This window comes from Oncorhynchus nerka, linkage group LG4, assembly GCF_034236695.1.
Source record: "Oncorhynchus nerka isolate Pitt River linkage group LG4, Oner_Uvic_2.0, whole genome shotgun sequence".
Lineage (NCBI taxonomy): Eukaryota > Metazoa > Chordata > Actinopteri > Salmoniformes > Salmonidae > Oncorhynchus > Oncorhynchus nerka.
The window spans coordinates 47,366,891-47,382,463 of NC_088399.1; the positions used below are offsets into that span (position 1 = coordinate 47,366,891).

At 42.5% G+C, this 15,573-nt stretch overlaps 1 protein-coding gene across 3 annotated transcripts in view; it reads left to right on the top strand.

Moving 5' to 3' along the window:
* The window catches only part of LOC115127823 (protein strawberry notch homolog 1-like), a 28,538-nt gene that overhangs the window by 4,617 nt on the left and 8,348 nt on the right, over positions 1-15,573 (top strand). For 2 of the 3 annotated variants that reach the window (XM_029657444.2, XM_029657451.2), the window contains exons 6-25: positions 151-251; positions 1,206-1,296; positions 2,237-2,397; positions 2,524-2,657; positions 2,765-2,855; positions 3,041-3,202; positions 3,401-3,536; positions 3,759-3,864; positions 4,197-4,350; positions 4,441-4,623; positions 4,843-4,940; positions 7,321-7,466; positions 10,138-10,338; positions 10,416-10,604; positions 10,810-10,979; positions 13,591-13,722; positions 14,198-14,333; positions 14,617-14,729; positions 14,853-14,924; positions 15,003-15,102. In XM_029657444.2, the coding sequence (XP_029513304.2) occupies positions 151-251; positions 1,206-1,296; positions 2,237-2,397; positions 2,524-2,657; positions 2,765-2,855; positions 3,041-3,202; positions 3,401-3,536; positions 3,759-3,864; positions 4,197-4,350; positions 4,441-4,623; positions 4,843-4,940; positions 7,321-7,466; positions 10,138-10,338; positions 10,416-10,604; positions 10,810-10,979; positions 13,591-13,722; positions 14,198-14,333; positions 14,617-14,729; positions 14,853-14,924; positions 15,003-15,102 (2,676 nt within the window). The remainder of the gene's footprint in view (positions 1-150; positions 252-1,205; positions 1,297-2,236; positions 2,398-2,523; positions 2,658-2,764; positions 2,856-3,040; positions 3,203-3,400; positions 3,537-3,758; positions 3,865-4,196; positions 4,351-4,440; positions 4,624-4,842; positions 4,941-7,320; positions 7,467-10,137; positions 10,339-10,415; positions 10,605-10,809; positions 10,980-13,590; positions 13,723-14,197; positions 14,334-14,616; positions 14,730-14,852; positions 14,925-15,002; positions 15,103-15,573) is intronic. The other variant, XM_029657456.2, reaches the window with a different exon arrangement.

A 15,573-nucleotide genomic window follows, 5' to 3' on the forward strand; every position in this document is an offset into this window, starting at 1 on the left:
CGGTGTCTTTAGAAGTGACCTTGCGCAAGGGCTGTTCAAGTGAATCATGCCTACATGTCTGAAAGTCTTTGTTTCTAATGGACGTGGTCACTAGACGTGTCTCTACTTCCACTAATGATTTCTGTATTCTTTCTGTATCTCTTCTCACAGCGGAACTGAACAACGGGATAAAGAAGGAGGTGTCAAGTAAAGATGTCGCTCGGATCTGGGTGAACGACGACATGAAAGTGCGGAGCTTCTCACCTACACTAGTGAGTGGTGTCGTCCAATCGCTGACTCTTGACCAAAAAGGCGAACGGCGTAGCAGTCCTAGTAAAATCCGTTCTCCCTGTTCAATGACAGACACTAGTCGTCTCAAGGAGTTTTCACACACAGTTCTGAGCTATAGTTCGAATCGATTTTTGTTACTGTATTTTTTTCTTCTTCATTTGTTCGAGTTGGTTTCACATTGCCAAATGTCTAACAAGCTAAAATGCCTTAACAAAACCATGTGTTCATTCATGCAAGTAATTTGTTTATTGGAGAAAAATGCTTGCTTTAAATCCGTTTATGATTGTCAATTAAGTGTAACTTGCGGGTCCCCAAACTTAATATTACTTTCGCTTTGGTCTTCCAACAACATGTGGGAGGAAACAGCGCAATAGCTGCTATAACTGCGACACGAATAGGCTATATTCAGTGGCCACATCCCTGGTATAAACCCCCGTCTCCCCCAGATGCGCTAATAAATGCCCTGCTACTCACAGAATGTTTCAGAGATATCAAGTTATGGTATTGCGTGCGTTTCATCAAATGCTTGCAGTCAAACAAGCAATAATACTCCTCTGGTTCTTTTCCTGTGTTTGGTTCGGACTGCATTCTCACCTGCAGAGAACTGTACCATGGTACTAATGGAATCTGACCAAAACCACCCTTTTTGAGCGAACCACTGTGCTCTGTTTTGTTTGCTCACAACCGCGGGTAGTGTTCATACCAGTCCAAACTAAGGTGGAAAAAGCACCGGAGTTTGGTAAATTAAAAATCTCCAAGCCAATTTGGTGTGGAAGCCCCCTTATCGATAAACGGCAACAACACAATGGTTCCCTAATAATTACTATTTTCTTTAGGATTCAACAGAGCCTTCTGAGAATTTAATTTAATAGCCTGCTGAGTTTCTGTGAAATGCTTTAGACAGCTTAGTAACAAGTGATTGTGTCTTTGTGTAGAAACTCCCAGGAATGGAGGAGGAGGCTGAGGAAGAGGAGGATGAAGAGTTGGGTCATGCTGAGACATACGCTGAGTACATGCCTATGAAATGTAAGCTTTACTGGCTGAGTACTCACAACTATTTAGTTTCCTTTCACGTTTACTGAAGCTGTTAAGCCTTGTTCACACTGGCAGTTTGAAGGGACTCAAACCACTTTTTTGGGGGGGGGTGGACATATCCGTTTTCGAATCTGATATTTTTCCTGTAACCTGAACAGCCAAAAATCGCATTGAATCCCATATTTCAAGTCACCTTCATAGGTGGTTTAAAATCGGAGACAAATTTGATTCCTGTCCATGGAACTTGTCTGAATGGTCAAATTGAATTTCCCTTCGTGATTTTTAGTCGGTTATTTGGCATATCTTGTTGTTTGGTAGCTACTCTGAGTATTTGACAACTATGTGGTAGCTAATTAACTTAATTGTTTACCAGCAAATTAGTGAATCTGCTAGCAAACTAAATGTCTAGCTAGCTTAGGTGACTGCTGTGGCTAGCCAAAAATAATCTTGTTTATCCTTTGAGGCTGTAAGTTCTTCCACTATGATTTCAAAGATTCAATGCAAATCGGAGACTTCCATCGTTGTCACCGTAGCTTGCTATACAACAACTTCTGATGGATTGAGGGAGCACGAGCACCACTAATCAGCCTACGCCTCTGCACACAAACCTGCCATTGCCATGGCAACTAGCATAGCCAGGTCAAAAAATGACTACAGTCTGAGCAAGCACACATCCGATGTGGTCACTTGCTGTTTGGACAGTCAGTATTCCAAAATGGATTTTTAAAAACAAACCTGATTTTGCACTTTTGAATCCTGAAGTGTGAACGAGGCTTAATACTTATCATAGTCAAATAATATTGACTGATGAAAGATGGGTGGAGCCCATGCAGAGGTGCACACTGAGTGTTTGCTTTGAGGGTGCAGAGGGCTTAATGGAAAACAAAGATTTGATTGGTCAGTTGGCTGATTTGTTGATTGATGGTTCCAGTGAGGATCGGGCTGCGTCACCCAGACCCAGTGGTGGAGACCAGCTCCCTGTCCAGTGTGAAGCCTCCAAACGTTTGGTACAGAATGTCCATACCAGAGGAGACTGTCGACCGCGGCTGGCTGTCTGCTCTGCAGCTGGAGGCCATCACATACGCTGCCCAGGTAAAGAGCCTACACATTTACGCCACTGCTCACTTGGCCAGATAAAGACCCTACTACAGCTTGGCACTGCTTTATGTACTAGTGTAGATGAGCATTCACATACTGAAATGTTTCTTGTCTCCATAGCAACATGAGACATTCCTCCCTAATGGCGACCGAGCGTCCTATCTGATAGGAGACGGGGCCGGAGTAGGCAAGGGCCGGACCATCGCTGGGATCATCTACGAGAACTACCTCCTCGGTAGAAAGAGGTCACTCTGGTAAAACTGTAACTAGGGTTACCTGATACATCCCATCAATGAAAAAATATGAAACTACACACACATTCACACACACCCATTTCTTAAAGGCTATTCCGTCTTCACAGGTTCAGTGTTTCTAATGACCTGAAGTATGATGCGGAGAGGGATCTGAAAGACATAGGAGCCAAGAACATTCAGGTCCATTCACTAAACAAGGTAAGAGGTTGCCCGCTGTATGCAGATGTACTTCTCCATGCTTTTTTCTTACATGTTAATAAATTGAAGAGGATCCTTCACACTGGATATGCTTTTCATATCTGCCTTCCAAAATGACGTGTTTCCATACATGTCAAGGAGTTGTTCGCCTTCACTCAAAACCCATTCTATTTTGTCTGTCCCAGTTTAAGTATGGTAAGATCTCGTCCAAACACAATGGCAGTGTGAAGAAGGGGGTGGTCTTCGCTACGTACTCCTCTCTGATCGGAGAGAGCCAGTCTGGAGGGAAGTACAAGACCCGCTTCAAACAGCTGCTCCACTGGTGTGGAGAGGACTTTGACGGAGTCGTATCCTTTCATTGACCAACATATGACTACTGTAAAAACAAATCATAGAAAACATAATTGCCCTTAATACAACTTGTCCACATTTATACTGAGTTTGTAATCTGTAACTGCCCTTAGTAGGAGTTGTTGTAACCGGTAGATGGAAGTGTCAGTTGTTTAGTGACGATAACACCTTTCCTTAATCCAAGCCCCTTTTAGATTGTATATGACGAGTGTCACAAAGCCAAAAATGTCTGTCCCATCGGGTCATCCAAACCCACCAAGACTGGACTGGCAGTCCTGGAGCTGCAGAACAAACTGCCCAAGGCACGGGTGGTGTACGCTAGTGCCACTGGTAAGATACTAACCACCTAGAGAGGAGTCTGCTGGTGTTTTCATGCTTCAAATGATGAGCAGAGTCATTATTCTACCTGAACCATCTGTCGTGTAGCTCCTAAGTGCGCTATATGGAAAAGATGGTGGGAAATATAGTACAAGACATGATAACCTAAATGAACAGAAGTGTTCTCCATCTGTGTGTGTGGTATTTTATCATTATTTGATACGTTTCTTTCAGGTGCGTCTGAGCCCCGTAACATGGCCTACATGAACCGGCTGGGAATCTGGGGAGAGGGGACACCTTTCAGAGAGTTCAGCAACTTTATCCAGGCTGTGGAGCGCAGGTGAGTGAGACGGACACACTAGTAACTCGTCATAGTGGTGCAGCGTATTTGTGGTTTAAAAACGGCCACAGAATGGAGGCAGCAAGGGATCTTGAAGTTCTTGGCAGGTGGAATCTGTAGAGGCAGAATGTCTTCAACCCTTAAACTGATACAAAACATGAATATGCAGATAAATCTGTTTTGTAGAAAAACTTCTCCTGCTGAAGTTGTGTTATACTTCCCCTTGTCTATCTCTACTGATATGGTGTCTAGTGTATCACAAAATACTTTCTACTTGAAGAAATATCTATTCCAAATAAACCTTTTCCTCCCTTGCATTCCCTTTTCCTCAGAGGTGTTGGTGCCATGGAGATAGTTGCCATGGATATGAAGCTGAGGGGGATGTACATTGCCAGGCAGCTGAGTTTCACAGGTGTCACGTTCAAGATTGAGGAGGTTCCCTTGACAACCCACTACATCAAGATGTACAACAAGTCTGTACGCCTGGTAAGGAGCCTTGACCTAATCCTAACCTTTACCATTTTCCCTAGGATCTTTTAGAAACAAACTCTGTTTTAACCCTGTCCTGTCTTTCAGTGGGTGGCTGCGCGGGAGAAGTTCCAGGCGGCTGCTAACCTGATGGAGGCAGAGCAGCGGATGAAGAAGTCCATGTGGGGTCAGTTCTGGTCGGCCCACCAGAGGTTCTTCAAGTACCTCTGCATTGCCTCCAAGGTCCGCAGGGTGGTGCAGCTTGCCAGGGAGGAGGTCAAAAACGGAAAGGTGGGTGGGATATTTCAGAAGATAAAAAGACGAGATTGTGTCATTGCAGTAATCTAGATTTTAAAAATTACATCAGATTTAAGAAGTTTAGGAATACTGCCACATGCATATTGGTTTTAGTGTATTGTGGTTGGTTTGAGAGGAGGTGACTGGTGTTCTCCTGTATGTTTTTCTGTGAACCCAGACTGTGTGACTAGAGGCCTATGTCTCTCTCTGTAGTGTGTCGTGATTGGTCTTCAGTCGACAGGAGAGGCCAGAACACTGGAGGCCCTGGAGGAAGGAGGAGGAGAGCTGAACGACTTTGTTTCCACCGCAAAGTAAGTTTTCACCCAGGCAGGGAGTCCGCTGGTCCTTAATGTCTTAAATGAATTAATCTGATATAAAGGCTTTTAGGAGTCCTTTTTTTGCGAACGGCGAGGACTGCAGTGTTTCCGTTAAACAAAAATAAACACAAAATAATACTGGAGGTGTGATTTCAAGATTTTAGTGAGCTATCCAAATGTGTGTGTGCCATTATACATTCCCTGATCATGTTAGATGAAATAGCTAACTTCTTTCATGTCTTACTTTGTGCTGGTAAAGGTCTGTCTAGAGCCCTCCAACTTAGCTATACTTCAAAAAGGTAGCTGTTTGATACCCGATTCACTGAATGAGTGAATTATTTTATTAGACTTTTTGGTTGTAAGCTAATGTAATAATCTTATCGCATAATACTGCCAGGAGAGCTATACAGGGTGTGTAGACCTCTCTTTACAGCGAAAGCACCACAAACGATTGTTAGGTCACCACCAACTCACAGAAAAACACAGCCATTTTTCCAGCCAAAGAGAGGAGTCACAAAAAGCACAAACAGAGAACTAATCACTAACCTTTGATCTTCATCAGATGACCCTCATAGGACTTCATGTTACACAATACATATGTTTTGTTCGATAAAGTGCATATTTATATAAAGAAATCTCTGTATACATTGGCGCGTTACGTTCACTAGTTCCAAAAACATCCGGTGATATTGCAGAGCCACATTTTTCAGAAATACTCATTATAAATGTCGATGAAAATACAATTGTTAGACATGGAAATATAGATACACTTCTCCTTAATGCAACCGCTGTGTCAAATAAAAAATAAACACATTTAAATTACAGAAAAAGCAAACCATGCAATATTCAGAGTACAGCGTTCAGACAACAAAGCAGCCAAAAAGATATCTGCCATATTGTGTAGTCGACATTAGTCAGAAATGGCATTATAAATATTCACTTACCTTTGATCTTCATCAGAATGCACTCCCAGGAATCCCAGTTCCACGATAAATGTTTGATTTGTTCGATAATGTCCATTTATGTCCAAATAGCTTCTTTTGTTAGCGCGTTTGGTAAACAAATCCAAACGCGCGTTCAGGTCCAGCCGAACATCGGACAAAGTTCAAAAAGATATTACAGCCGTAGTTCGTTTTACAAGTTTCTAAGTATAGAATCAATCTTTAGGATGTTTTTATCATAAATGTTCAATAGTGTTCCAACCGGAGAATTCCTATGTTTGTAGAAAGCAGTGGAATGAGAGCTAACTATCTCGTGACCTCGCCTCAGAGCCTGTGGCACTCTGCCAGACACCTGGCTCAATCAGCTCTCATTTGCCCCCACCTCACAGTAGAAGCCTGAAACCAGGTTCTAAAGACTGTTGACATCTAGTGGAAGCCTTAGGAAGTGCAAAATGACCCCATTTACACTATATTGGAATGGCAAAGAGTTGAAAAACCCTGTCACCAAGAACTTAAGCTGACTGTGTGTTTGAGCAGTGCTGGTTCAAAAGCCTGCACACCCAGTGGCCTAGTCCTCCAGATGGAGAGTTACCCCAATTTTACTGTGTAAAACTGGGCTATGTTTGACTTAAAGGCATTTCTTTCCAGTGGTATCATTATAGCTGCTATTGATAACTGGTTGCATGATTTCCTAGCAGCACCATCAAGTCAACATCAGACGATACTTGCACAAATGTCTATTCTGGAAATGCTTACCTGTAACTGTTTGCTTAACTGCAGTGCTGAAATTCATACTTTTAAATAAACTTTTATCGAATACAACCACAGACCGTTTCCTCATTTGTGATGCTCACTCAGCACGAATGCGCTTGTGTCAATTGAATCTCAGATTACGTAGTACGTCAAGGCCACTACGTCTCCAGTTGAGCAACACAAATTCGGAAAAGGTCTGTTGTATTCAATAAAATGTCATCACCCCACAGGAGTGCAGTTGTACAGGCCAAAGAGGTACATGAAAGTGTTTTTTTGAATTGACATTTTTACAAGTATCGACTGATGGCTCCTCAATGTTGCGAGCAAATCGCACGACTAGTTATCAATACTCAACTCTGACTAATATATGAGAACGGCGTTGACCGCTCCTCAGCTAGTTTCTGATGGGGAATATTATCGTCTGTGTGATGCACGATGACATTTGTATTAAATTGCAGTCCAAGTTAAACTTCATGCAACCTGCAGATACCCTGTATGAAGAGAACATACTGAGAAACAACTTGGAATCTATTAGGACATTATATTTAACATGTATTGTGGATTGTTATTGTGATACTTTTCTTATTGGTGACATTGACGCTAGTATTGTACATCTGTAATGCTAGCTAGCTGCATGCTAGTACTATCTCTAACAAGGTGTTTGCCCTCTCCGCTCCCAGAGGTGTTCTGCAGTCCTTGATAGAAAAGCACTTTCCTGCTCCAGACAGACAAAAGCTGTTCAGTCTGCTGGGCATCGACCTGTCGGTCAAGAAGACGCCATCGCCCAGCGAGGCCGCCGCAGAGCAAAAGGGCAAGAAGAGGAAAGGTACTGGAGGGAAGGCAGTAGGGTTGTAATGATTCACTCGATACTCATTGGTCCTGGTTTCAAATGTTTAAGATATGACTGCATTGGTCCGCGGGACCCAAAATCGATTCAAACGTTACGAATCGCAGGTTGACAAACTTGTACCATGCCTTCAGAAAGTATTCATACCCCTTGAGTTATTCCACATTTTGTTACAGCCTGAATTCAAAATGCCTTCTTACCCATCTATTCACAATAGCCCATAATGACTAAGTGAAAACATATTTTTAGATTTTTTTGTTTGTTGCAGATGTATTAAATGAAATGCACAAATATTTTATTTAGGAAAGTATACACGCCCCCTTGAGTCAATAACTCACCTGGATTGTACAGCATTTGCCCATCTTTATTATTTTTAAAATTCTTCAAGCTCTGTCAAATTGGTTGTTGATCTTTGCTCGACAACCATTTTCCGGTCTTGCTGTAGATTTAAGTCAACTGTATCTCGGCTACTCAGGAACTTTTAATGTCTTCTTGGTAAGCAACGGCAGTGTAGATTTGTTTTAGGTTATTGTCCCTCTGAAGGTGAAATCATCGCCCAGTGTCTGGTGGAAAGCAGACTGAACCAGGTTTTCCTCTATGATTTTGCCTGTGCTTAGCTCTGTTTCGTTAAAAAAAATATCCTGGAAAAGCTCCCCAGTCCCTAGCGATTACAAGCATACCCATAACATGATTCAGCCACCACTGCTTGAAAAATATGGATATCCAATGTATGTTTATTTTTTAAATCTACCAATAGGTGCTCTTCTCTGAGGCATTGGAAAACCTCCCTGGTCTTTATAGGTGAATCTGTTTGAATTCACTGCTCAGCTGAGGGACCTTAAAGATAATTGTGTGGGGTACAGAGAAGGTCATTCAAAAATCCTGTTAAACACTATTAATGCAGACACTGAGTCAGTGTGACTTGTGAAGCACATTTTTACTCCTGAACTTATTTAGGCTTGCCATAATAAAGGGGTTGAATACTTATTGACTCAAGACATTTCAGCTTTACATTTTTTTATGAGTAAACATTTCCAAAAACGTGATTCCACTTTGACATTATGGGTTATTCTGTGTAGGCCAGTGACGACAAAATCCAAATGTGAACCGTTTAAAATTCCGTTCAACAAAACTAAATGTGGAAATAGTCAAGGGGTGTGAAAATAAGCTAATTTGGAGTGTTTTCAGATCAAAAGTGTGTGGGGTGGTAGCTGTCCAGTTTCCCTTATGGCTCAGCTCAGATGCCTACATACACTAGAGGTCGACCGATTTAATCGGAAGGGCCGATTTCAAGTTTTCCTAACAATCGGTAATTGTCGCCGATTACATTGCACTCCATGAAGAGACTGCGTGGCAGGCTTGACCACCTGTTACGTGAGTGCAGCAAGGAGCCACGGTAAGTTGCTAGCATTTAAATTGATCTTATAAAAAACAATCTTAATATAATCACTAGTTAACTACACATGGTGGTTTATCTAGCTTGTTCTGTGTTGCATATAATCAATGCGGCGCCTGTTAATTTATCATCGAATTACAGCCTACTTCGCCAACGGGTGATTTAACAAGCACATTCGTGAAAAAAGCTCTGTCGTTGCACCAATAAACCTAACCATAAACATCAATGCCTTTCTGAAAATCAATATTTACTTTTTTACACTTCTCCAACACTGTTTTTGTATTATTTAAACCAAATTGGTTTTATTTATGTATCATGTTAAGTGTTAATTCAGTATTGTTGTAATTGTCTTCATTACATATATTTTAATCGGTATGGGCTTTTTTTGGTCCTCCCAATAGGTATCGACGTGGAAAAATCATAATCGGTCGACCTCTACCATAGACATGTACATAATTTACACTCACAGAAGTCAGCTCAGACCAATCCAACTCGGAGGCCCAGCTCATGAGCTCCATCAGCAGCAGATTTTAATTTCATGTTTTTATGCAACAAATGTTAGTGTATAGCACCAGTTTCATTCCTCTAATCAAACCGAATCACTTCAAACTAAATGTATCGGAGTCCATCTATCTAGATGCGTATCGAATCGTCTTGAAAGGGAAAGATGCCCATCCCTAGCAGGCGATGGGTCTGATGGGACAGCGAAGAGTTTGATCTTAGTTTTGTTCAGTTGGTTACTTCAGCAGATCTCTACTTGCCTATCCGGTGTTCTTTTGACATTTTTCTTTTGTATTTTTTATTTTTTTCCCTTCTCCCCAATTTTGTGATATCCAATTGGTAGTTAGTCTTGTCCCGTACGGACTCGGGAGAGCCGAAGGTCGAGAGCCATGCATCCACCGAAACTTGACTCCACCAAGCTGCACTGCTTCTTGACACATTGCTCGCTTAACCCGGAAGCCAGCCGCACCAATGTGTCGGAGGAAACACTGTACCGCTGGCGATCGAAGTCGGCGTGCATGCGCCCGGCTGTCACAAGGATCGAACCCGGATCTGTAGTGACGCCTCTAGCTGCGCCACTCGGGAGGCCTGCCTATCCAGTAGTGTTTTTGTGTGAACCTGTGACTCATCCTAGGTGTTATGTAATGTTCTGGCTTATTGTTCCACAGATGAGAAGTGAATCTTTAAAAGGCATTATTGTGGGAGACTAAGTGTTTTGGCTGTTTACCAATTGTAATGTTCCCTCTCTCCCAGCAGGTGCTGAGATAAAGAAACCAGAGAAGCGGAAGAGAAAGTCTGGTGGTCTGTCAGGGAGCAGCTCTGACGACAGCGAATCGGAGGAGTCTGATAAGGATGATGCGGAGAGTGACGACAGCTTCAAGTCGGTCAGCTCAGGAGAAGATGATGATGACTTCAACCCCTTCAAGGATGATTCCAGCGAGGATGAGGAGGATGGTGAGCGAGGGAGATTGATGATATTGAAGATGTTTGACTGCTACCGAACATTGTCTTATACTTTCTGCCTCTTTTAGACCCCTGGCTGTCTGGAAAGAGGAAAGAGGCGAAGAAAGGCAAGGAGAAGATGAATAAAAAGAAGAAAAAGAAGAAGAAGAGCATTGACCCAGACTCTATCCACAGTGCCTTGTTAGCCTCTGGTCTGGGCTCCATCAGGCCTGCTTTTACCACCCCCATAGTCAAGACCTCCAGCACACCTGCCATAGGTGAGTTAGTAGCAACAGTGCACCTGCCATAGGTCAGTGTCGTGTCGAACTTCTGTGCAAATCCCCTTTTGCCAGCTATGTATTTTCCAAAGCCTGAGTTAGGGTTGTATAACCAGTCCAGGATGAGCAGATGAAGATATTCAACACTTTAAAAAAGATATATAGATATTTTTTTTACCTTCTCTCCCTCTAATCCCTCCATCAGCCAAGGTAGAGGCAGATGACAGCTGTATGACCAGTCAGGATGCTGTGGAAGATGCTCAGCAGATGAAGAGAGATCTGTTGGACCAGCTGGAGAAGCTGGCTCAGGATCTACCCCCCAACACTCTGGATGAACTCATAGACGAGCTGGGAGGACCGGACAATGTGGCTGAGGTAACGGGTTGACCTCTTAGATGTAATGGCAAAATGTAGATTTTCACCTCAATTCACATACCCAAAACTAACTGCTATTCCTGTGTAATTACATGATTCTGACATGCAAAAACATGGTGTATTTGGAAGGAAGACATTTGGGAGATTGAGTAAATGATCAGAAGATAGATAGGTGTTATAGTTCAGAATACACAAGATGAAGCACACAAACTTTATATTTCATCTTTCATTGACAAGCTATCAGTGAATTATAGAGCTGGATACATATCGGATGGCTTCCACAACATGTGAACAATGGCAGGGGGAAAAAATGGGATTGATAAACCAAACTAGAAATGGGCAGATGTTTTAGTAAGTCAGGTGTGGTCACGGGACATTTCCAAGTGTCCCTAAACCTCTCCAAAGTGGCATATGTCTGTAAATTAGATCATTTCAGTGCTATTACACATTTGCAATCACTAAATGCTACTTGTTTAGTATAAAAACACAATCTCTACCGTATCAACCTCATTCAAACGTGGTGGTGTTATGGGGTATCCAGGGTACATTCTAGTGTCCTTTCAACCTCTCCAAAGTGTCCGAATGTGGTAATTGCACTGTTTTTGCACACTGGATGTGCCTAAACGTTATTGTTCACTATGAACAGTGTAATTTCTACAACACCAACCTCAAACATTGTGGTGGTGTCGGGGACATACAGGGGATATCCATGTGTGGAAAGAAAGAAAGAAAAAAAAGTTCCTCAAGTGCCTGAACGTTTAGCCTAGGCATATCCAATGTATTAGTCCCACATACAAATGAACTGAATGAACAATATAAAAGCAACAGATGGACAGTACCAATCAAAAGTTTGGACACACTTACTCATTCAAGTGTTTCTTTATTTGTACTATTTTCTGCATTGTGGAATAATAGTGAAGACAACTATGAAATAACACACACGTAATCATGTATTCACCAAAAAAGTGTTAAAACAAATCAAAATTAGATTTAGATTCTTCCAAGTAGCCCGCCTTTTCCTTCGTGACAGCTTTGTACACTCTTGTGGTAAAAATAAAGTTTTAACCCACTTTCTGGTCTTGAAGGCTACTATCAGGTCCTCTATCAGAGCATCATAGGTTGACACTCCCCATGCTGGCATTGTAGTCCTTCACAGGAATAGGGACATTCGTCCTCACCCGTGCCCCATTGGCAATTTTCACCCTCCTTGAGACATGGTCGTTATTGAATGCCTTATGCTGTGAGGTGAGCATGGTTACTTCCCTAGTGTCCTTCCATTTCACAAAAAGCAGTTTTAGTCTTGATCCAACGATTGGTCCCCCTCTCCACTGTCTTTGTCATGTCGTTTACCATGGTCTTTGGGAAATCGATTCTGTTAGGATGAATGGTGCCACAAGCCCCTAGTTCCTTTTTCAAGAGGTCTATGAAAAGTGGCTGTAGAACCATCAGACAGGGTGATTGACATGGCAGTGGGGGGGTGAAGACCTTGACCGGCAGGGGCGCTCGCTGGGAAGGGGTGGCTCCCAAACGTCGTCATCCAAATCCTCTGCATCCTCCGCTCTGTGGTGAATCAAATAAAGGGCCGTATTGTTGTAAGACACACAGAATTACAGTTGACTAAATTTACAAAACGCCTACTTTAAACTAAAAAAACAAACCCCAAGCGACTCACATAGGTGTGAAGCACACGCATGATGCAAACAGAAACACTTTGGAGACCAAGGCAGAGGTGCGAACCACAAATGGCCATGAGTTAAGTGGCCCCTCAAGTTACAAGGATTAAAGTTAGAACAGCAAATGGTGAACTACTATGAAAAATATATAATTCCAAAGTAGTTGTCTAACATTGAAATGACTTGTTACATGGGCCTATGTAAACTAAATCCAAAGCACAAAAAGCAGACTACTTCTAAAAGATAAATGCATATAGTAAATTGGCTATAAAAAGTCTTAAAGTGAATCCAGTATGCTAAAGAGATGAAATCTGTTTACAATGTAGCGTGCTGGGTGCGTCTCGTCTCTGAGCCAGGTAGCAATAGTTTGCATTGCGCGTAAAAGGTTCTAGGCCTTGCTTTGTCCCACCCAGGTCAACGGAATATGCCTGGCAAGTTTTATCATTGGCTACAAGACTGTCAAGGTGCCATAGTAGCCAATCCCCTGTGTAATAGATGCCTACAGCGCGAAAGCAGGCGCAGTCATATTTTTGATGCGCAAAGATAGTCACTCGATGTTGCCATTAAGTCCTACATCATCAGATGACGTTGGCAACAGGCTAGTAAGGATTAATTTGATACGCCCCATCTAGCATTAGCTCCAACACAGTCCAAATAGAAGCTTACCTTGTAAGATGTTTGGTGTAAACGTTGTGTAAAATAGAAATGTTGATGCTTGGGGCTGGTGATGAATAACAGGTCACAGGCAGGCAAATAATATATCCTCAAGATCAGAGTCCCAGCTTTTGGTGTGTGTCAACGTGTTCCATTTTTATTTTGTTTATGCTTCACAACGCTAACCACAATGTAGGTAGCAACATTTGGACCTTTTTCACTATCTTTAAGTCTCTTTTTATCCTTTTTTGTTTTGTTCCCACATTGTCTCTGCTGTATTCCAGATGACAGGCCGTAAAGGTCGGGTGGTCAGTAACGACGACGGCAGCATCTCTTACGAGTCCCGCTCTGAATTGGATGTTCCTGTGGAGATCCTCAACCTCACAGAGAAACAGAGGTTCATGGACGGAGAGAAAGTAAGGGAGGACTGGGAGAGAAATCGGAGAAACAAATGTTTAATTGTCGCAACGTGTAGGTGCAGTGAAATCTGTAGCAAATTAGGGTTAAGTGCCTTGCTCAAGGGCATTGGCAGATTTTTAATATATCTTTTTTACCCTGTTTGCTCTGTTTTTTTTAAACCATTGACCTTTCAATTACTGGTGAACAATCTCTGTGCCCTTGGGCAAGGCACTTAACCCTAATTTGCTCCAGGGACGCCGTACTACTATAAGAGGTAGAGCCCAGAGCCAACTTCTCTATATGTTTGGCTACCTGAGAGGAGGGAAAAGTAATACACCATGATTCTGTCTTAGGCGAGGGGTACAAGCACAATGACTTGAGACATGTAGGTTGTGGCGCAGTCTCCTTGTTTGAGTCACAAATGTATAGCATCAGTTGACTATATTGTTCACAAACCATTAGCAGATTCATTCCTAACCTTGTTCTCTCCAGAACATAGCCATCATCTCGGAGGCGGCTAGCTCCGGTATCTCCCTGCAGGCTGACCGGCGGGTGAAGAACCAGAGGAGGAGGGTCCACATGACCCTGGAGCTGCCCTGGAGTGCAGACAGAGCCATACAGCAGTTTGGTGAGAAATCTTGCTCTTGCTGTAGTTTCATTACTCGCATACAATCTGAAGCACTGAGACTTTTTTTGTGAAAAATGCTATAGAAATAAAAAATCTTCACTCTAGCCTTGTGGGATTTACTTGCCTCTCAATAATGTTGTTATTTTACTTAATTTACCTGGCATGTCTGGGGGTTTCCACTCTGTTACTATGGGACTAGTAGGTATGTAGGTATTTAGAATTAATTAAATGTGTGTTCTGCTCAATGCTACCATTGTCTGACATCTCGTTCCCTCTCTCTCAGGGAGGACCCACAGGTCTAACCAGGTGACAGCTCCAGAGTACGTGTTCCTCATCTCTGAGCTGGCTGGGGAACAGAGGTTTGCCTCCATTGTGGCCAAGAGACTGGAGAGCCTGGTAAGAACCTGTCCTATCAGTGGTTCAATTGAGCTGACCAGTTGAAAATATGGATATTATCCCCCTTTTTTAAATTCTTGAAGTTTGGCTGCTGATGCTACATGTGATCTGTGTATTCCACAGGGTGCCCTCACGCATGGAGACAGAAGAGCAACAGAGACAAGAGATCTCAGCAGGTTCAACTTTGACAACAAAGTAAGTAGATACACCACATAGGAACACGCTGTGTGTGTGTGTAGGGTTCAGTTTCTAACTTTCTGCTCCACTCCACAGTATGGCAGAAATGCACTGGAGATCGTGATGAAGTCTATCGTCAACCTGGACTCTCCGTTAGTGAATCCTCCTTCGGACTTCGAAGGGGATTTCTACAAAGGTGTGTCTGGACAGATCTTGTAATACAGTCATAGGATTTATGTCCGGGCAATTCCTTGGTAACAGAATGATGCTAAGGCTCAGATGTTAACTTTAAAATGTTTACCAAACAAAACTCAATAATTGCCAAGTTGAACAAGGCAACAGTAAAAATGCTGTCTCTCACTAATGATGCAGCCTTGGGGCAATAAGAAAAAAATAGTAATTGAAGGATCTCTATGGCAAGATGCGTCATTCACCCAAGTTTTAGTCAAAGTCAGGCCAATGTTGTCTGAGATTGCATGGGTTAGCTAGACTCATATCCCTGAGCATGTGTGCCAAATTATATCACTCTGAGTCAAACAGATCACGAGACATAAACATGTGCCCGTTATAGCGCCACTCTGGTCGATATGAATGTTCTTGCATATGTAGTCTTGACAGTGTTTGCAACATGTTTACCAAGTTTTGTTACAATACGAATATCCTTGAC